The 23,217-nt window shown below is 38.2% G+C and overlaps 1 protein-coding gene across 3 annotated transcripts in view; it reads left to right on the top strand.

Moving 5' to 3' along the window:
- LOC135936902 (protein dead ringer-like) overlaps positions 1-23,217 on the top strand; it is a 103,242-nt gene that overhangs the window by 67,945 nt on the left and 12,080 nt on the right. For all 3 annotated transcript variants that reach the window (XM_065479908.1, XM_065479907.1, XM_065479909.1), the window contains exon 5: positions 22,078-22,261. In XM_065479908.1, coding sequence (XP_065335980.1) covers positions 22,078-22,261 — 184 coding nt within the window. The remainder of the gene's footprint in view (positions 1-22,077; positions 22,262-23,217) is intronic.

Below are 23,217 nucleotides of genomic sequence, written 5' to 3'. Positions count from 1 at the left end.
CGCGGAAATTTATCGCTTTTTTGGCAGGTTGATTAACGCAACTAATGGGATCGAAGTTTTCCCTCGGTCTCTGCGAGAGAATAAGTGACTTTGATATTTTTCTACTATTTAAAAATATCTCAATCTGAGGAAAATAAAATCGTAATTTATGGCAGAGTGTTAAGCATTCTTCTCAGATCTGATTGGAAGTAATTTAACCCGTTAAGATTCATAAATAATAATCAAGTTGAGTTTTAAAACTCATGATATCTGTTTAGTATGCATGCTGCACTGTATTTAAAATAAGGAAGGGGACAAAATTGTTTTAAATTCAACTTTTGAACAATTTTATCGGTACATTGATGGGGGTCAAAGAAAAACCACAAGGGACTCATTTTTAAGCTCTCTCCCCGCAATAATTTTCGTTTTAAAGGCTCTGAGTTTGAACTGTTTCTTTTCAACAGGAAAAAGGCAACAAAAGCCGTGCGAGCGCACCTCTCCCTTTTCTTTGGGGGATGAACAAGACTCACATGGGATACCGCGGTGACACGAAATCTTATAAGTAAGGGTGGGTGCCGCTGGCTGCTGGTCTATGTTTAGAATATAGCAGGGGATGCAGTGCAATATCTGCGCGCGACATCCAGCAGCTTTCTAAGCAGCAGGAATTCCGAATTCCGTGCACCTCTTTCCGAACGCAAACAACGTGCGCCGCCTGCATATGTTCATCATCCATATATTAAAAATACTCGCGTGCGCCGCTTGTCAAATAAATGCCGAGATACTTTCCGACTGCCAGGGTTGCGCGGGGAAAAGGAGGAAGAAAGAGGGTGATTCCGACCCCATTATTCACTCGGCACTTCCCGCCAAGAGCGCAGGCAAAGAAACTATAGGCTGCCTGGAATTTCAACCTTGATACGCGGCTAATAGGGGTTGTGCTCGCAGCTGCATTCTTGAAACTTAAGATTCGAACACTTTTTAGCAGTAAAACAAGTTGAAAGTGGAGATAATGAGACGCTTAACTCTAGAAAAGGCATATTGTGTGTGTGTGTGTGTGTGTCTTCAAAAGTAAATTATTATTTTTACTGCGGTGCCTGCATTGTATTGTATTCATTTTTGGCAAAAGCCACTTTTTCAGCGTACAAGTTATTGTCTTGCAGGCTCCCATTTAATTATCGTTCAATATCCTGTAATTACTGCGCACTTTTTAATTACTACATTTTAAAAACCGGGCCCATGTCCTTCTTTCTCAAGGAGTTCAATACTCAGCAGCAGACGTCCTGCTCGCGAGTGTTCCAGCAAATCGTAAGCGCAGACACCGCGATCATGTGAGAAATTTCGCTCTTCTTAGAAATGCACTCGTAAAACATGGCATACAAAAACATTACCCTGAAAATAAAGAGGATAATTATTTTATTGCGCTTGGTGTTCGCATATATACGGGTTCAATTTGATTTCAAGCGGCTGCTTAATGGCAAATAGGAACATCGATTCTGGGAACTGCACCTCCGTGTTTCATTCGATACAGGAGGACGAGTTGCTTTGTTCCAAAAATAGAAAAATATCGAAATAGTTTGAAATAAATCATAAAAAGCAGAACAAGTTTAATTTAGAAATTGCGTCATTCTCTGACAAAGTTTGGGAGGTGAAATTCAGGCAGTATAAAAGTTTTTTTACACAAAGCCTGGTATATAAACAAAAGCTTTTGTCTCTCACTCTGGAGAAACCCTACTTACATGATGTAAAAATATCAATTTTAAATTTATTGACTGTACGATAGCACCATAAAGTCATCAATATAAAAATTTGTATTAAAAAAACAGACATTGCAACATTTTAGTATTATAGCCATTTAAGAAATTTGTGCCAAGCTTTGAATTGTCGACTTCAGGTAGTAGGTACATTTTCAGACCTTTCCGTTGTTAGTTAAAGACAAAAATTACCAAGCAAACAATATTAAAGAATTTAGTTACTAAAGGTTGATTGTTCCAAAAGTCCTTTTTTGCTATGGAAAATTAAAACTAACCTGAAGCCATATAAATAAATCAGTTGATTCGTTTCAGAAATAAATAGATCCGTGTTAAGACTTTATCAGGTATAAGAAGCAGTATTTTTTTTCAATTAAAGGCTGCCTTTCTAGCTGCTGAGCAATTTCTCTGTGCCTCTAATACGTGTAATCTGTATACCCCTGCGTCAAAACCGAGCGGCAATACAAGAAGTCCCTTGCTCTCGTTCTCGATAATCGCTGCGCGCTTCAATTAATTTGTGTCTCTGCTGGCGGAGAGGCTTACCCCGGTTTGCTATTACATGCTTGACCGCTCAAAGAAAATGATAAGCGTGCAGATTGAAAGAGATGAAAGAGATGCTCTTATGCGTCCGCACGTTTTGGCCTGATGTGTGTCGGATATATTTCGGTCAAAAGAGGATATTTGTTTGACCAAGAGAGGAATGAGATGTCCAGAAATTATTTAAAAGATATAAGAGTTAAGATTTCTCAATCAACTCAACAGGTAAAATCCATTTAATAATTTTATTCTTACAGCCCATTTTGAAAGTCTGATGTGTGTTTAATTAACTGTTTATTCTTGTAGAAAGCAACATTTGATGTTTAATAGGCTCAGAATAATTTGTCATGTCGTGTCTACAAATTTAGGAGCATTTTTAAATCATTTTTTCAGTTCAATAAAAGGACCAAATATGGAAAAAACAAGTCAACATCATAGTTCTATCATCGAAAACCAATCTATTAAATTAAAAAAACGGTATGCCAAGAATTCAGGGATTTCATCACGATTTCACGTCTCAAATCAAGCTCAATTTTCGTTGATTTGATTGGCGACAGGGATTAAATAATCATCGTCTACGGATCGGGTAATTGTTTCCCAGGCGCCGCTTTTCCATATTTTATCTCCGTCCAAACATTTTTACAATCCTGAGTGGAATGTTTTTGTCAAGTATAAAAGGATTTTTCACTCAGGCGAGCGCAGTAAAAGCCGCGCGTATAAGATAAATAAAAACGTAATCATCGCGCGCCGTGCAGGAATTAGGGCCCAATCAATTAACTCGGCCGCTTGGCGCGCATAATGCCGGTCGTGTTTAAATAAATAAATAAATAAATTATTTTCCTCGCGCTCCATTCACCCTCCCACTATAAAAATTGAGACGCCATCGTAAAATGCGCGATGTTTATCGGCGCGGACGCCGAGCTGGAGTTTTTAGATTTTTACCTCTCTTATCATGTCGTCGTAAAATTCTGGATCCAAGCAGACGACCCTGCTTGTAATAAATAAAAGGTTCTCATTCGGCCGGACATCGATTGGCTTACTTAGAAAAGTGGTGACAAGCTATCATTTTGTTTAAATTTTTGCAAAATCGACAGTGATTTGATATTGGATTTGTATTGAAGAAAATGATATTCTGCTGGGTACGCCCCTTTTTAGAGACAATTAATTTGTCAAAAAATATGAGAATGCTTTAAAAATAGGTTATTGAGGGACCAAAAATATTTTTATTGGTCATTTAGTGTTTTTGAGATTTAAAAATTATAAATTTGATTACCAATGTCAACCGGGGTTCATTTATTGCCCCCGTGAAACATTCCACTCTAGAGACAAAAAATTGGCTATTTTTTAAAAATGTTTTGCATTCCTAAAATTGCTTTAAAGCAAGTTTGACCAGTTTCAAACAAATTATTAAAATAATATTTCCCATATCATCAAATTCGTTCTAAAAAAAACTTGATTTTTAGCTAAAAATTCAATTTATTTTTGCCAGTTGTAGATTTTGAGGGGGACATATGCAGCAAATATAATTTTTCGCTTGATCAAGGCTACAAATTTTGGCCGAGACTAGCGATTTGGTTCAAATCCTGTGATCTAAATTTAGCTCGTCATTTTATCGAAGCTGCAAAAACAAGCAGAAGTCTTTGGAACGCGGGGGCGCGCCGCACGAGCCACCGTGTTTTACACACACATTTTAATCCGATTCTGCGGACGTCAAAATATGAGATAAAAAAGGTGTTTACGCGGTCGAGTGGATTTGAATGGTGGCCAAACTCCACGCGCGTTTTATATCCTTCCCTCTTTCAATGCCACGTCTGATGGCGCAGTAAATATCACACACACGAGCTCGGGCTCCGTGATTAATCGACACTCGCAGACTATTTTCAATAAAAAAGCGACGGGGATAATGTCAACACGCGATTTCTTTCACTCTCAACTACCAGCAGCAGTCACAATAAAAACTTTTTTACGACCTCTTCGCTCTTTTTCGCGGCTGCCGTGTTACATCATCGAAATTATAAAGGAAAGAAATTTCTAAAAATTCTCGACAATCTAAGAATAATAAATTTAAAACGTTCGACTCGAACATAACCCGAATAGCAGGCAGACAATCGCTTGCTTTCCTCGTTTAATAGCCGCCGATTTTACGACTTGATTGAGAAAATTGCATGGCGTGATCGCGGTCAAACGATTCCAAACTAGTCTGAACAAGGCTCAACCTTCCGATCGGCTAGGTACATTACCGTGTATATTGCTTTTTGCTTTTTTTCTCCGGCGGTGGTACAAAATATGAACCCCATTGCAAGGCCCCTTTATACCATAATAATTTATTTATACACGTACGTATTTATAATGCGGTTGTCTTGTTTTCTCGGAATTCCACTTGGGCCCAAAAGATAAAATTCTGCCCATCAGCGAAATTATTTAACGAGTCAGGCAAATAATAAATAAATACGCACGCGGTGAGAACAAAAAATAAAATTGCGGCGCGGTGCGGAGAAAATATCGCCGATTTAATCACGATTTTCATGATTGGCGGCGAAATTGCGATCGATCCGCGTGGAACTCTCGGCTGCGGTATAATTGCTGCGGCGCGGTCTCGCGAAATTGAATTGCTCCCGGGAAATTGCCGCATACAAACATTTGCTCTTTGCAACAATTAAAACGAAGAGCAGGTCATAAAATGTACCCGTTGTGCGAGTGTCTCTCTTCTTTTAATTATTTTTCTGATGTAAAACTTGATTGTAAACTTTATTTCACTTTGGAATTAAGCTAACAGCACTTTCTTGGGCACAAAGGGAAAATGGGGGCCACACCTTTTCGATAATTAACACCTAATTACGCCATTTGCTCCTCTCGGTTAGAGGAAGTTGACGCAAATGGACCACTCGAAATATTACTGCCATTACTGCTCCCAGATGCATTGACCAGCTAATTGCTTCTGAGAATCAAAAATGCTTCTAGATCAGCCACTGAGGGAATAATTCCAATGAATTTCATCATTTTTTTCTGAATGCTTATTTAGTAAATAGTGAAGCAAATTTGGTTTTTGAAATTAGTTTGTAAAATTCAGTCATGTGTTGGTTTTCTCAATTTAATTATGAATGAATTTAGTAGTATTTCTTATAACCAAAAAAAAAAATATCGTCGTATCCCAAATTTATTTCCGGTGTTGACTAAAATCAATTACCTGCAATCCAAATATGAAGAAAAAATTGCATACATAGTTGAATGGCTATTTTTCTTGGATTATTCAATTTTGTTTATACATTCATGGAATTATTTCTGGCTGTTTTTTTAACTAACACTATTAAATTGGTTAAAAATTTCGAAAGGACAGGAAGAAGATATCAACAAAAATTGGGTGTTTGGCTCATACGATCAATCCAAATTTTTTTCTTCAAGGAAGAAATAAAATATTTATATCAAGTTTCACTATGCAATGATTTTAGAAATTCTAAATTTTATATGATTTACATCAGAACAGAATTTTTCCAACATTTTTTATTCTGTTCTATTCCAGCATTAATTTGACTTGTGCTCGGAAGATTTGTCCTTTGACGCGTCATTTCATTAAGAATTCGAGTCAAGAAGAGGCGCAGGGTGTGTCCATCAATAATAATAATATTTTTCTAATGCCCTCGCGTATAAGCGATCGCCGTGTTTGATGTGCTGCCAGATTGAATGCATATTAGGCCGAAAGTATTTGGATTGGGCGCGACTCTGTTTGCTCCATTGTCTCAATGGGGACGCTGAGCGGCTTTATATTTCTCATCTCGATCCGTATTCGTATTGTCTCCCCGGCCGCGCGGAAAGTCAGGCAGAGGAGATGATGACATTAGCCCCCCGTAATTTCCACACTCGAGCTGGCTGGCAGCGAACACGAGAAGTACACAGGGCAAATAAATCACGGTCGGTGGAAATAAATAAATTTCAGATGCCTACAAGCAATTTGCCTACAATAATTAGTATGATCATTATTAACCTCAAAATGCTGCACATAAATATTTTTCTCATCGTGAATCAGAGAAGAAGAAGTGTGCGCGAGCGGCACCACGTGCTCGGCCCTTGATGTAATATATTATTATGACTGCTCCTTTGATTTATTCGCTCTCGCGGCATCACTAAATATCTCTGCTGCGCGCGAGAGCACAGCCTCCACGCCGGCCGGCCGGAATATATGTTTGCTCGCTCACTCGCTCTCGACGAAATGTCTTCATCCGCGTGTAATCTCCTCGCTGGCGGCGAGCGCGGGGTGGAAAAAAAGTGAAAAATATCAACGGCGTCACGCTGCGCCACAATCGCGCCCGTGATTTATCGCCGGGCCGATTCCGCAATTTTTGATCTGTCGGCAATAATTGGGTTCCCGCCGTGGCTGTAACAAAGATTTACAGCTTTGATCAAAAAGTCGTTAACAATGGCTTGTTAAAAGCCTCGTGTCCTAGCCATAGACCGTGCAAATGAATTAAATCAAAATATAACTCCAATTTAAAGTGGATTGGTACGGGACATCAATAAAAATTTGTTTTTATAATTATTGGCTAAAATAAGCAGCTCTTTATCCAAAATTTACATTGGTTTACCATAATATTTGGCGTATTACGATGTCTCTTCCCAACACCTTTTGGAGAAACTCTTTGTTGGGAAATCAAATAATATTTCAAGAGAGAAGTCCTCACCATTTAAATTTTTAACTTTATAGCTAGTTTTCTTAAAAAAATTACAGGCCTATTTTTGCTTAAACTGAATCCTTTTTGAATAGTTTTTACATCGACAACACGGATTTCACAGTGTCCTCTTTAATTGCTTGACAAAAATGAACAACGTTTTGCATTGTTGACTAGCGATAAATCAAGATTTTTAACAAATTTCAAAGAAACCTTTTGAGCATTTTTTATTTATTTATTTTTAATTGTTCAGTCGTAAATAATTTTTGATTGTTACAAACGTTTGGAGTGGATGTTTTCGGAATAAAAGTTCAACTCAACCTTTAAGGGAAAAAACTTACCAGTATTGAGAAATACACTTCAAAGCCGAAAAATCTTTCTTGAACTTTATATAAGGGAGATGCATTAATCCAAATGTCTTTACTGCTGACTTGACAATTTAAAAAAATATATATATAAGAAAACAGGACCTGATTTTGACTTCAATTTGCTTTCTTTTCCACCAAATTTCACCGCAGCTAAAACTAAAATAGCCTTCTCTTGCTCTAAATTAAAAAAAAAAATTCAGAGATAAACAATTTCTGGTAAAAAAATCTCACAAATTTTTGAAAACGTCCCAAAATAAAAATATATACGTAGTTTTGACCACATGACTTGACTTAGGCAATGTTGCAACACAATCTTTAATAATTGACAACATTTTTATACATTGATTTGATCACCAATTTCGTGTTATAAAAATTGGGTATAATATATCATTTCATCACAAAGACAGAGAATGACTTGCGGCTTCCCTCAAATCTGTATTAAATGCGTCAACAGAGATAAACTAGTCTGAATAAGGAGGTAAATAATCTTCAAAAAGGTCTTTAAATGTAGTTTTAACGTACACCGAGAGCAGTTCATTTTTCAACCGTTATTTAGAAACACGTCATGCGAGAGAGAAAAGCACAGAAAAGCTGAAAAGCAACAGTGTCCGCAGATAAAGGTACAAAGACGCTTCACGGCTATGCGTGCGTGTGTGTTTGAGTATGTGTGTGTGTGTGTGTTGTATGAATGAACGAACAAACCAACACTTGGAGAGCGTCTGTCTGCAGCCGCGATCGGATCAAAACTCTCGAGTCCAGACGGAGATGAAAAGTCACGCTTGCAACGCGGCTCTTCCTGCTTTTTTCGCAAACACACGCGGCGAGATACGAGCAGCAATAAAAATAAAAATCTCCATTTTTTGTTTTGCTTTGGCGTCGCGAGACAAAACACATTGCACGTGTTTGTTGGTGAAATTTATACATGAAATCGCTCGCCTGCGAAAATAGCACCAAGGTCTTTTCAAACTAAAATTATTGTTGTTAATTAATTTTATTTTTAATAATTTGTTGCGCATCTTTGAGGGCCACGGATAGTTGAAAATTATTAATAGATTCTTTAAAATGTTGTAAGTAGGGGAAAGGAATCATTTTTCTTATTGAAACTCCGCAACTATTGTTGCACCGTATTTTGACGTTTTAATCCAATCTCCGTTTTTTTATATCACAATCTCATAAAATATTTTGTCAGTTGTCAAATGTCTACAGCTGACAATATGAAAAAAAGCAGTTGATCAGCACTCCCCGGTCCGATAATATTTCCAGCATTCTTTGATGGAAATCCGAAATAAACGCATGTGTGCAACAGCAGCGTTTTATTTTCCTGCCAACGACGATAAAATCTTGCGAAACGGATACGTTGGTGATTCTCACCCTCGAAATGGGGGGCGTAATGCATCATTTTATCCCTGCTCTCGTATATATAGCACTGCTGGGCGAGTTCGATTGCCGAAAACAGAAATGCCGCGTTTTCCACCGGATTTGGAAATAAAATGGCTTACATCTGGAGGCACCCCGCGCGCACAAATGAGCTGCCGAGAATTAAATTGAGAAGGCAGCTGTGGGGGTTGAGAGTGCTGAAGAAACAAAAATCGTCATCACACGCAGGAAGCTGCTCTGCTGCACGCATTTCTGGCGTGTGCAGCACACATTTCTCGCGCAGGCCTCAATTGATAGACAGGCGAGATTAATCAACTTCATTTCGCCCGCTTTTGATGTGACACGTCTTCTCCCGGGCAAACGACGCAACGGTTTGCATTTCATTAGGGGCCATTAATTTTGGCACGGTGCTGCGAAGTCGACAAAATATAAAGCATAAAAGCCCTGAAGGTGGTGACAGACGCTTTTCACAGTTTTCTCCATTATTCCGTATCGGATTTACGCTTTAGCGTTAATTTTTGTTTCCGAAAGAATGTCCCAGCTTTGTTCGTTTTCTGTATAAAGAACAAGCAATTGTGAAGCAGGCAAAGCGTCAAGTATTCCCAATCAATTAGCTCAAATTATGGCTCTAGGAATGAAATCGAAAAATGCTTAAGCTTTGTTGGAATATGACTAATATTAAGATTTGGAATTTTCTGTGCGTCATTTTAACTTAAGACACCAAATAATGCACATTTCAAACTGTTTTATTTGTTTAGCTACTCTTGAAACCTTGGAAAACAAGACTGAAAAGAGTGCATTTGAGAGTTTTCAAGTCAAGTTAACGATTCATGATGCGTACATCACTAAAATTAGGCTCAATTTCATCAGTTTTATCGTGTTTGTTCAACTTGATCCATTTTGCAATCGAATCTGAGTCTTATGGTGAAATCGAGTTAAATAAATAAATTTTATGATGCAAACATGATTTCAAAGGATTATGTTTTCTTTTGAAATTTGTAATGCAGTTGAGCTTTAAAGTCGGGTGGTGGTGTCGCTGCCTTCTAAAGAGCTCGGAAAACTTTACAAATAGTGATTTATTGAATTTTTTGGGAAGGTGTAGAAATAATGAAGACCGATAAAGAAGAATTTTGTTTGATGCAATGATACAGTTGTAATCCGATTGACAATAATCAAACACCTGAACTGAATTTTTGTACGAGGACAAATAGTAAATACCTTAAATGTAACACTGACAGCGCAACGAGACAGTAATATAATCCTCTCTAAATTGGTTTTATTGACGATTAGTATTTTGCCTAATTTCAATGTTTCGGCACAGAAAACATGATGGTATGCACCTCACACGATGCCTCCTCGGCCGCCGGCATTCTTTCTTTCTGCACTGACTTTATTTTCGCAGCTGCAAAAGCACAAAAATAAATAGCATGCACGATGAAATGCAGATAAAAAGTTGAGCCTGCTGCAAGTATAACCGCGAACGTGCCTGTCTGTAAACACATGCACGTACATATTACGTTTGGCCGTGCAAATGAGATATTTATTCTCGGGCGCAATAATGAAACGCGAGATGCACAGGAAAATTATTTTCGCGATTCGTGCCGCGATCGGGAAACAGACGCCCTTTCCAAGCCTCCCCTCCTGTTTCAACGCAGAGATAAAAAAGCAAGCGAGAATGTGAAAATTACTTCTCGACACCAAGAGCAAGAGTGCGAGAGAAAGATGAAAAAAATCCATCAACAGCAGCAGCAGCAAAGCCGACGGGGCTAATTTAATCTTGCGATTTTGATAATTGTTCTCGGAAAGCTATGGAAATTCGATACGCGGCTTTTACGAGCTGGATCAATTTCTAAACGGACTTGATGATGAAATAATCAGGAGGATACTGTTGGATTTCTTTAACTGCGTTTGCGTTGTCACATCTGTTGTTTATTTTTAATGTTTTTTCTTTATCATTGCGCAGTTTATGATGTTAACAAATTGTTGCTGTATCGAAAATCCGTTTGAAGTGTCTGACAAGTGCATTATTGCATAATCTTGGACAAAAACTACATTATTTCATTATGTGACCTGGCCCCGACCCTTAGGATTAGAAGCACAATTAGATTTATTGACACATACATATCTCTACGTCCAAAATAAATTACAAAAAATATCGTTGTGAATCAGAAAATCGATCTGTCTATATTGTACCTAAATTCTAAGAAATCTATTAAACGGATTTTTTATTTGAATACAGATTTGGCGACAGGTTGTTCCACAGACAGAAGGTTTCCTTACAAACATAAAAATAAAAAATTCAATAAATAAATCGTTCGATGAACCCTTGCACAGAAAAATTCTCGCACCTTTTTAGTAATTAGCATCAGGCCCGATTGTAAGATATAAACGCGGATATACATATATAAAAATTGAGATGCTGCGACAGCAGGTTAATTTATTTTGAAATTATGAATGAGGCGGTCTCTTTGAGCGCGAAGTTCAGAGCTCGCGTGGGTGTTGATTAGTTTGAAAATTATTCCTTTTTGTTAATCGATTGTGAAGATGAAAACGAAGAAGATTCCGCCTGCAGGTGTAAATATTATAATTCGGTTTATCTACACTCTCCGCGCGCGCGCGTATGTATCTATGATAAACGCTCACGACAGACTTATTATAACTGGATGAATGATTTATGTGCGGCATAGAGAGAGCCTCGCCGCCTCTTAATTTGGATTATTTAAATCCTTGGTAGATTGCGATATCCTTTAACACAATTGCGTCTAAACCATTCGTATGATTTTCTTTTATCCAACAACAACTTAAACAAGTTTGATATATTTGCTTTCGTATTTAGTGCGCAATGCTGACATGAGAGGTGTTTTTGGTTTTTATATTTTTGTTCCTTCTCTTGAAGTGGGATAATACTGGGGAACGAACTGATTATTTAGAATATCATCGAGATATCGTGTACTCAACAGAGATTATTGAGGATTAATTTGAAAGTAAGAAAATTTTATAAAAAGGCCCTACTTCCGTGCAGTGTTGAAATAATGAAACAACATCGGCAGCTAAATAAATAAAAAGAATGGGGGAAAATAATCTCGCACTGGACAACATCTGTTTTGGTCCCATAAACTTCATCATGTTATTTTTTCTCCTTATTTTATTTTGTCTAAGGGGCAATTCGGTTGAGAACAAAGCTGATGTTTTAAATTGATTATTTTTTAAGGATTTGGTAAAGGAAATATTTTTTTAAGCTTCACAAATGAAAATAATTTTTCTGCCTTTAAAAAAACAAGCCTAATTTTTCTGTACACGTGCTAGTCAAGTAGTTATCCTCACAAATTTTTTGTTTGCAGTGCCCTCTGCTCTATCAGCGCAAACAGGCCGAATTATTCGAGGTTCCACAAATATTTTACGAGCACCCGTTGCGTTTAATGTACGCTCGAACACATGCCCGATTATTATTGCGCGCAAATGGCGCACACAGACACATACTACGTGCGCAGAGCAATATCCGCCGACAACCCTTTCGCATAGCATTTCAAATCCGTCCGGCGTGCGGCGTTTTATTCGCATTCGCAGAAATCATAGTCGCCGCGATTACTTTTCGCACGATCGCATCCTTCTGAGAAACGATTGGAGTGAGATAACTCCGGCTCATCACCACTGTGCGTGTGTTTGAATGAGATCATCGAGAAGTCATTACTTCACAAATCAAAATATTGTTAGAAATTATGTCTGGAATTAATCTCAATATTTAAAAATTATTTTAGAAACAAATTAACTGGCATTTTTAAATTTGTTATCTTATTTTGATAAATAGTTATATAAACTTGTAAAATAGATTAATTTTTATGAAATAATTCCAAATTATCGAACTTTAACCTCTCTTTCTCCAATTTACATTTATCGCTATAGCAATTAAAATTTCTCATACGGCAGAAATTGCGTTATCCGGCTGTAATTTAATTCCATAAACACATTTTACACATACTCGTAGCAGAATGCCCTTCCCTTTTCCATTCTTCTCGTCATTATCATCGTTATTGCATTTCGGTTTAACTGCCTGCTCGGCGCGTATGTACACTTTATTATTGTCGGATCATCTATATACAATAAATAATTCACCAACCGAGAGAAAACGTCTTTCGTGCGGCTTTTTAATTTCGAGCCGCGTGCGGCCGTAAATTATTTTATTTATTACGAAACGCATTAAAATATTTTCCAGCGTATTTCACGTTTATCTGGCCGGCGGCGTTAATAAATTCATCGAACTTCCACCCATGATTAGCATTAAGAGTTGATGTGGATTCGAGTAATGGGATCGGGCCGTGCGCTCGCGTGTGGGTGGCGCCCCACGACTCTCTCTCGCGCGCACAAACGATTGCTTTACAGCCTTTTGATTCAATTATACCACCGGCGATGGGCTTCATTCATCCAGTCCAGTGTGCTGAAAACGAGACGCGATCGTCGTCTTATCGTCTCGCCATCAACCGATGATTTAATGACTCCGCCGCGATGCACTGAGGTGTGTTAAAAAATGTGGGTTTTGAAATAAACTAGAAACTTGTTCTGCTCTTTTAAAGCTTCAAAGTTACAGAAAAAACACCCTCTACTATCCTTTTCTTGAATTAGTCTGTTAAAATCGTGTCAATGTCAAAGTTTAGGTAACACTTTTTTGTTTTGTTTTTGTTTGAAATGAATTCATTTGTGGTATATAACAAGCTGATATTTTTCTTGTGTCATACTAGAAATTTCTTATATTTCAAGCATTTATATAACTATCGGAAAAATTTCAAAGCCGCACCCTCTATTTTCATTTTTAAGCAGTGCCGTCCTTATTTCAAAATATTAAACCATCAAATAAATTTAATCTGGATCTAAAGATAATTCATTTGACAGCAGAGATATTTATGTCTTGAATTTTTTTTATCTTTCTACCACGATTGTGTGATTGTGAGCTGAGTTTTCTTTTTAGCTCATCAAATGATTTTTTTACTAGTCAGGATTTGAGAGTGAAAGTGCATTTAAAAATGAATGGTGTTGCCATCTGTGGCCGTCTTCAAACTCTACACATTTTTCTAACTAAGATTTTCTTGCTTTTTTATCGAATTTTCTCTGTTGGACAAATTTGCTGTTGCTGCAATTTCTCAAACAATCGACTGAGTTGTCAACCGCAGTGTCAACTTGCTGAAGCCAATGAATATGTGCATATGTTTGTTCCAATGTGTATATAACTGTTGAACCCTTACAACAATACAAAATTGACACTGCATAACTTGCTTATCACACATAACGGGAAAAAATTCGCCTTTGACAATGAGTGAAGGAAACGTTAACTTAAAAATATTTTGCTCTGCTATATAGACTGAATATTTCCTTAACAAATCAACAATTTTTTCCTCTCAGAACTGAACAAAACAAATGAGATCAGTTTGTATCTCTGCCATTTTCCACGCTGTTGATAGGTTATCCGCTCTAATAAAATCTCGACACTATCTCGGCGGAACGTGTGTGTTTAGTAGTGAAATCAGAACTCAACCTTCCACAATGCTAAACATAATTGATTTAAATACGCATGGCCTACGTTCTGTGTTAACATTGGAAATTATTTTCGTATCATATCAGCTCTGAATTCCAACAAAGTCACAACATCTGGCAGGAAATTGTACAATTAAGCAACTCACGGAGCGAGCGGCGGCTCTCCCGATTTATATTTGCATGTGCGTTCTCGATAAGCGAACGTGACTTATTGGAATCAAGAGAGGCGAGAGCAAATATCAAACATCCTGTCTCTTGCAACACCGAGCTCACACACACGCGCGCTCACACACACACACTCACATTTTGACTCATTTAAATATGTATATAGACCACCCTCAAGGTTTTTTATGGGGCTGTTACATGTAGGAATGAAAAAAGGTAGAAGCAGGGAAATTTGTTACACTGCAGTTTTTGTATGCAGGTATTGAACCGAGATCAAGGTCAATGACCACCAGCTGCCACAATTTTTTTGTTGTCCAAAATTCATTTAGCTGCTACTGAGTTAAAATTGTATTTTTCATTTTATGTCAGACCCGATCATGATTCATAGCTTGGAGGAAAAAAAATTACCCTCCATATTATGGGCTGAGAAAAGGCATTCAATTTAGGACCAACAACCAACATTTATGAGCTTATACCTTAATAAATTCACAAGGGGAGGTCTCATACCTTTACAATTGATTTTTATAGACCGAATGTGAACATTTTTACCAACCAGAAAACTGTCATCCGAAGAGAAATCGGTTGGTAAGAGGAAAAATCGATTTAATTCCTAGAAAAATACCCAGAATGTTTGTTTAAAAAAAATCTCCCTAAACTTACCCAGTTGTTAAGTTTTGTTGTTGTTGTTTATTTTTACTTCTGGAATGATGTGTTCAATCGAGCAAATGAAGAGTACATACTTAGTGTCATTGTTGAAGCAATTAATTTTTTCACGCAGCATGTTATTTTTCCAAGCTGCTTTTTGGTGATTGGAAGTTGCAGGGACCTGCTCTTTTAATTTCACGAAAACCAAATTAATGTCACGATGTATATCGCAACAAGGATGATTTTTCAAGACTAACACGAAAATACTGACACCCGCCGAACGGCCTTTTTATTAATTACAACAAAGCTCGCTTGAATATCTCAAGAGCAGGAATCCTGTTTTTCATGGGCATAAAGATGAAGCGTCTGTGTGTGTGTCGATAATCAATTAAGTCCGGCTCTCACTCGCGGGATCAATCACGACCTGGGCAGCCATCATTAAAAGCGCGCCATGTTTGGCTCATTAAGCGGCAAAATAAATTCCTCGCCCGATTCTGATTCGGTGGGCACCAATAAAGGTGCAAAATAAAATCGAGCCGGGCCTCGCGGAATTGATGATGGCAGCACAAATATTTGTGGCCCGAGATGAAAATGTGTAGCGTGCGGTAGGGCTAATTCTATTAAGCCGCAGCGTGCTGATCATATCGGCCCGAGCATTATTTATTGACAGCACGCCGAGTTGGAAATGCGAAAATCATCCTTTCGCTTCACTCACGGCCCAAACTGAGTCGACCCACGCGTCGGTGTCGCGCCGGTTGCATAGCTCTGGCGTTCAAATCGCTGAAAACCTTTTGAAAAATAATAATAATGATCAGAAATCCTTTTGCCTAATATGCATGAAATAATTCCTAAGAGTTAGGTTTGTAAATAGACAGTTAAATTTGAGAGAAAAATGGCTGCTAATTTAGCATGCTTGTTAAATGGTAATTAAAATCTAAATTAATTAACATCCTAAGTTTCCCTAAAATTTTCATACACCGTTGGATCGATCTCGACGAGGGGAATCGAAATATGCCAAAATATGTGGCCAAATGCCATAAATTGGCAAAATTTGAAGCAAGATCCTCTTTTGATCATTAGATTAATTTTTAAAACTAAAAATTTGTTCTTATTTTGTTGCCGACCGTTCATTTCAATTAGGCAAGAATCGATTCTGAAACAGTTCAAAGAAATAATAATCATGTAACAAAAATGAGAAGGATGTCGCAAAAGAAGTGCGCAGAAGACGAATAATTTTCCTGCTCGCACGAAGCAATTTGGTCCAACCACGCCGAGTTAATTGCCCTTTCCGCGATGATTAAAAATTAAATCGTCTCATGACGAAACGAGACTTACATACCACACACCAGCGAGTGCAAGAGCAGGCGGACAACAAGCTAAAATACATAAATCCGCTGGCCGGCGTCCAATTTTATTAGCTAACGCGGCGTATTTTTATAAGAAGACCATTAACGCGAGTATCTCATCAGATGCGCCGACGAAAAGATGATTGGAGGCACACCACATTTTTCAACCCCCTCAAAGAGGCCTCAACAGCAAACATTTGTTTCGAGCAAAAACCGTAATATTTTGTTCGGTTCAATATGTGCTTTAATTTTATTTATTTTGACTGATACTTCTTTATTTAATACCAATAATTGGTGCACCTGCTTAATTAATTATTAATTTTTACAAACCATAATAATTTATCATGTAGAATTCTTAAAACCGTAAATTTTCTTAGGTCTAAATTGTTACCGGATCTCATATTTTATTTTCCATAAATTAAAATATTGCATTTTCTCGTTCGCCATTGAACTAATTCAAAATCTGTCATTAAAGTGCGAAGAAAAATGCTGTAAATGTTCAAGAAAATTGGCAAAATTTGATTTTTTTCTTGTTGGTTGACCTTGTTTTAATTATTGCACTAATTTTTTAAACAAGAATCTCAAACTGCCGTTTAGTGCAAATTATTTTTAATTATTTCCCTGTCTCAATCCACTTAAAACGCAAAAATTACTGCGTGTACATAAATCACGTTGCTTTATTTCAAATATCTAATTTAATTCTATGATTTAACGATTCGGAACTCACCGCGGGCGTTCGATCTGACGTATTTAATACATATAAACTCGCGTGCACAAAGCTCGCTGCTCTCATCGGCCAATTTGTACGCGGCATTCCACTTTTTGCGCGCAAATCGGAGCAGCACGCACAAAACACGAGAGGCGATGAAGTTTTGATTTATCCGCCGAGGTGATTTATCGCTTTATTTTCCCGCGGCGGTGGCGGCGGCAGCGTTTCTACCATTTAATACATTATTCGCCCTTTTGTTTGAGGCTGGCAGGATTTATTTTATGCTCCGCTTTGTGTGCGCCACCAGCGCGAGGGACAATAAGTTTTTCTCTGATGTTTTAATGAAATCTGCCCCGGCGAGCTGAAATAATAAAGACACGCTCATCTCGTCCTCAACGGCAATAAAACGTAAAGGACGCGCAGAGAGAAAGCCACCGCCGCCGCCACCGCGCGTAATATATTTTATAAAATAATTTGGCTCGTCCAATCATTAAATATAAAATACACGACATATGGTGCCAACATGTGGAAAAAATCGGGCAGCCAGCACGGCGAACACAGCGTTTGATTTTTTCGGTTGCCTCTCGGAAATCGTGGCGTGCTCCGCAGAAGAAGAAGAGTGGCGCAAAAATGTCGTTAAGTTTGTTGAAAAACGCGTGTGTCGAAAGCCGACAAGACACTCCAAGGAGAGGATTCTCAATTAGCCTAAGAGAAGGGGAAATATCTATATAAGAAAATTAATAATATACAGCGGGGTCCAGATGTGCGATAAAATTGGTTCCCACTGCGCAGATCCAAGATGACGTCTGAATGTGGAAAACAAAAAGCTCTCTTTGGATTGCCGTACGAGTGTCAAGAGTTTGTTTTTACGATCCAAAAGACACAATTAGTTAAAGAGTAATGCAAATTATGTCTCAATATTGACGAAAACTTGGTTCTTTTCGCGCATTTTCACGTGACCGTTTTTTCGCGCCATACTCCACCGGACGCCATATCTTCGCGTCGCAAGAATCTGACCCTGATAATACACAGATATGATGTGGGGAAAACAGTACCGTTTTATTTTTAATAAGTTATTTAAAAGTTTCCATTTTTGATTAAACATTGATCAGCAATTTTTTGAATGATTATGAAATTGATGATTTTAAAGCTACAGACAAGAGCTTATCTTTCATAATTAAATACAATTAACTCTTATAACAAATAACAATTTGTCGTTTGATTTTCTGATTAAAAAACTGCTAACTTTGTGCCTCTCTCATTTCATCTCAACGCTTGGAAATGATGCTGATGGGGCGCGGGTGTGCTTACTTGCGAGGGTCTGCCCGCACGTCTTATAAATGTGTGGTGCAGAGGCAGACACACACACAAACTCACTTCGTATTTTATTACTCGTGTGATCTATTTTTATTTCCCTTTCCTATTTAATTTAAGCCAAGTCGTGATCTCGGCCCGCTTGTTGTGTGTGTATGTGTGTGTGTGTATAATTCATACCCGTGTTAACCGTCTCTCTCATCGGAACCTAATTCTCTTCCTTTCTCCTTCTAATGCATTTCATTCTCGGCATCAGTCCGTTGTTTTAATAATAGCCGTATGCGAGGGCGAATTAATTCGGTCCAGCTCTCCCCGAGATGTAGATGGATCGAGTTGCATGCGTGCTTTTTCTCTAAACAAACGCCACGCCGGGCAGCCAGCCTTCTTATTAATTGACTCGATGAGTGCATCATGATTTTCGTAGAAATTCAAACGATCATATTCCCGCGCTAAACGAATCTTGATTTGCTGCAGAGCAAGAGCAAGGTCGCTTTATTTTTAGCACTCTCGAGGGGTAGGAGTAGGATACAAAAATAATTTTAAATTTCTTTATCATAAAATTAATTGAGGATTTCAATGAGAATAAAGCGAGAGATTGATTGAAACAAGAAATAATTATTGTTCGAAATTTTAGCTGAAAAATCACTGTCTTTTTGTGTGCGGTTTTAGTGTAACCAGATATTCTTCCTTGTGTTAAGATTTAAAAAAGGCTTTAAATAAACGTAAAAACAGAATTCCAAAACAAAACTTGTATTAAAAATACGTCTAAATCCATTTTGCTATTTTTATGGTAAAAAACTGAATACATTTTGAGCATCTGAATATTTTTCAATGCATCTGGACAAAAAAAAACAGAATTCCTCATGTCTTCTTTTTTAAATTTTTTAATCTGTTAAAATAATAATCTTAAAGACTCTAAAAAAATGAATGAATTCGAAAATTACCTGTCTGAAAGAAGCAATTTAGAATTCCCAACCCTCAGGAAAAATGAAAGCTGCTTTTGTGTCGCATTCATCGATCGGTTCTATAACCGAAAATAAAGAAATAACAATAAAGATTTAACGAGCAGCAGTCAAGCGATTGATAAATCGAGCACTTATTCAACACACGTATGTACCCCTGAATAATGGACTTGTTTTTTTATATCCATATTATTTATTTCTGAACGCGCTGGCTCTGGTTGTGGGTGTGAGACACGGAACAGATAAATTTATCACCAGCCTTCCGTCGCTCTAGCTCCGTGTCTGTGCCGCTGCATACACGTACAAATCCACCTCTATTAAATTAGGCGTCAAGTTGGGCTGATGTTGTTTTTATTGTAATCGTGCCATTCAAGCAGTCGCTCACTCATTCGCTGCCTGCCCGCCTGACTGACTGCTTTCCACTCTTTTCCACTCGCCCGACAGCAGCCTAAATTATCGCTCAGCCCCACTTTTAGAATCAAGGGCCTAATGAATTTGATTTGATGGACAAATATCACGTTTCTCGATTAGTTTCCCTATTTCTCAATTTGAAGGTGCTTTAAAAAGGTTGAAAATTATCTTTCCACGCGAGGGGAGCTGAAGAAAACATCAATAATGAAATTGATTACAATATCTTAAATGAATTTGTCTTGTTTTTCTTTGGAACAAGCAGACTGGTATTTATAAAGTGGATTGGTTGGTTTGACCGTTTTCAAGGCAAAATTAAATAAATGTCTGCAGTAATTTAAATAATTGTTTTTATATTTGATTCTAAGAAGTGTAATAAAAGCAGTGCTCTCGGTTCTGCCGCAGAGTGGGGCGCGCGAAAGGAAGCAAAATGCAATTAGGTGCGGCGGCGGTAAGCCAGAATTGAATGGCCGATATTTAATTATTTTCGGCTACCTGATTATTTTGCTTCGGGGCGTGTGCGCAGAAAAATGTCTAATTATACAATACGCACTTTGGGCATTTTACAGCCCTTCAAACTGTTGCGTAATCCGAGTTTACACAATGATTGTAATAAAATCGACGGTCACATTCCCAGCGGATGGTATGTTTTATTCGAGCGGCAAATTGTTTACAAGAGCAACAGAGAAATTAGCATCAAAATTCCAGCTCTTTGTGAGAGGGAATTGTTTTTCAATGAAATTGAATTAAAATTAAAATTGGAAAGCTCGGAAAGAGCGAAAATGCGGGTTACCAGGTTAAAATAATTATTTTCAAGAGCAGTAAAATTTACAAAGCTTTGGGCTAAAATTAAATTTAGAAAATCTAAATTTGTAGCTCGGCAACAATTCATTTAATTTGTAATCCTCCTCGGCGTTGAAAGAAATCCCAAGCGTACTCGAAGTCCGATTTTTCACGCCGTCTGCGACTGCTTCTGCCTTCACTTTCGTTTTCTTAATTTAATCCCCGCGATTTAATTGTGGCTGAATTAATTGGGCGATTTGATTTGATTAATTCGAACAATGCGGGCTGGTCTCTTGGCGAGTCTCGCGTCTGGCGTGATGCATCGCTTTCTAACTAGCTGCTCTCTAATATGTCACATTCTTCACGTCCAAGCGGCACTAATTCCGCCCCATAACTCACCTCGCCGGCTGCAAACGCTCTTCTTCTCGCCGCACCCCTCTCCCCGTCCACTTTTGGCCGCGAGGCAGATTACGGCCGGCCAAAATCTGATAATGCACCGCTTTGCAACGCTCGGCAGCAGCATGCGAGTGAAAAAACCTTTTTACGTGAATTTGCTTTGATTCGGGGGAAGATTAATGGTGGCTTCGCTTGGGGATTAATAAATTAAGTCGGCGTTAGATGTTTAAGGCAGTCTGGGTACAGGTGGAACGATTTATTTCTGGTGCTGATTCGTTTAATTTGCACTGCTTAATCTTCATGTTTGTTTGAAATTCACGCGATTTAATTTGAAATTTTTGAATTTGAAACTAACGTAAAAAAGTGTGTACAATTTATAATTTTATCCAACGAACAATGGAGGAAAAAAAATAAATCAAGCCCATTCTTTACGTTTAAACGCAAGAGGCTTTTGTGCGAGAAAGCGCCGCCGTCTTGTCTTTTATCCTCGGCACGGCTAGCCTTTGTGAAGGGCGGCCGAAAATAGTGAGCCGCCGCGTCTCGTGTAATAAAATGCTCGTTGCAGGCAGGCTGATTGGAAAAATAAATATTTATCTAATGACAAACCAGAAAGAGATGATATATTTATATAGGAGGCGGCCGCGCGGCCTCACTTTATTTCCCCTGCGTGGAAAAGGCGCCCGATCGTTTGAACTGCTGCACATTAAAATTTAATAATCAAAACAAATGGAGAGCAGATGGGGCCGCATTAAAAACGACTCTTTATGCGCGCACGCTCATTTTAATGGCTCCTTTTGAGATCGCCTCCTTATCACCCGCGCATCAATCCGCCGGCGAGTGAGTGGTGCGGTTTCGCCATAAACCCCGCCCGTAATTGAGGTTTAATTATAGAATTCATTCACTCACTCGCGCCCGATCGGCGCATTTTTATTTATTTTCCATCATAACCCGTAAAGATTAAATCCTCTCGAGCTGAAAAACTGCGCTGCAGGAGTGCACGCGCGGTTATTATTTTTGAGAGTGTGTGCTGTGTGCCGCCCGATGAAATTTATTTTGGATTTTACGACGTCTGCTTTTGCCTCGAATTCCGCGCAGCCGGAGCCAACAAAAACGGCCATTTTAATTGAATATGGCGTCTTTTTTCTGATTTCAGGGACTCCTATCAACAGACTGCCCATCATGGCCAAACAGGTGCTCGACTTGTTTGAGCTCTACAACCTGGTCGTCGCCAGGGGTGGTTTGGTTGACGTCATCAACAAAAAGCTGTGGCAAGAAATCATCAAAGGCCTGAGTCTCCCCTCGTCAATAACTTCGGCAGCCTTCACACTCCGCACACAGTGAGTACCATTTCCTTAAAAGGAAAATCAAGGAAGAAATCAATCAGAAAGAAAAATCAAGGTTGAAAATAGTAATTCAGAAAAAATATGAGTTATTACAAAAATTCAGAATCAACCACGGCTGATATTTTACTGTTTTTATTTATTATTGCCTCCAAATTTTTCATCAATTAGGGTATGATAATTATTTTAGTAAATTACTGACAGGTAAAATAAAATAAAATCGATTTATAAAAATCTTAAAACAATGAGTACCATATTTTTTTAAATTGTGGGAGAGGTAAAAACAAATAAGCGTTCACAGAGAAGTTAAAAATAATTTGTTAGTGAATGCCTTGAAGCAGCCCCGCAGGTAGCGCATTTCTCGCTTACAAATATATTTACACGCCTTTGAAGCCGCTCGACATTTTGTGTAGCTCGTTCCAACGTGACAAGCGTAATCTAATACACTCTGGCCGAGTGTCAATTTTGGAGAACAACGGTCGCTGATTAGGCAAAGCTTCCACTCTTATCGGCCTAATTATTGAAACAAAATATATACAATTCTGCTGACGTCATTAGATTTTTACAGCAGCTCAGCAAATTAGGCCTAATAAAAATTATTTTCGTTCGCTATTTTATAAACAAGACTGGCGCGGTTTTTGCTTGTGATGTATGCATGCAAGGAGAAATCTTGACAGTTTCTTTGGGAGTGTAATTATCCTGACGAGACAAGAAACTGTATAAATTTTGTAGAAACGCTGACATGCAGACACATTTCATTCTATCATCATCATCCGCGCGCGTTTTATCGAAGCCTGTGCGAAACAATATTCACGCTGATCACGCGTCTGTTCGCTCGCGATTATTTTGCCTGCCGGCTATTACACGATCCGATAATTATTTCTGTAAAATTTCCGGCGAACGCCGAGATGCCCGAGAATTCAGCAGAAAAGAAAAAGCGTAACGAGCCGCCA

This window comes from Cloeon dipterum, chromosome 2 (genome assembly GCF_949628265.1).
Source record: "Cloeon dipterum chromosome 2, ieCloDipt1.1, whole genome shotgun sequence".
NCBI classification, from domain to species: domain Eukaryota; kingdom Metazoa; phylum Arthropoda; class Insecta; order Ephemeroptera; family Baetidae; genus Cloeon; species Cloeon dipterum.
Note: the sequence above shows the minus strand (reverse complement) of the source record. Positions and strands in the feature narration are given on the sequence as shown.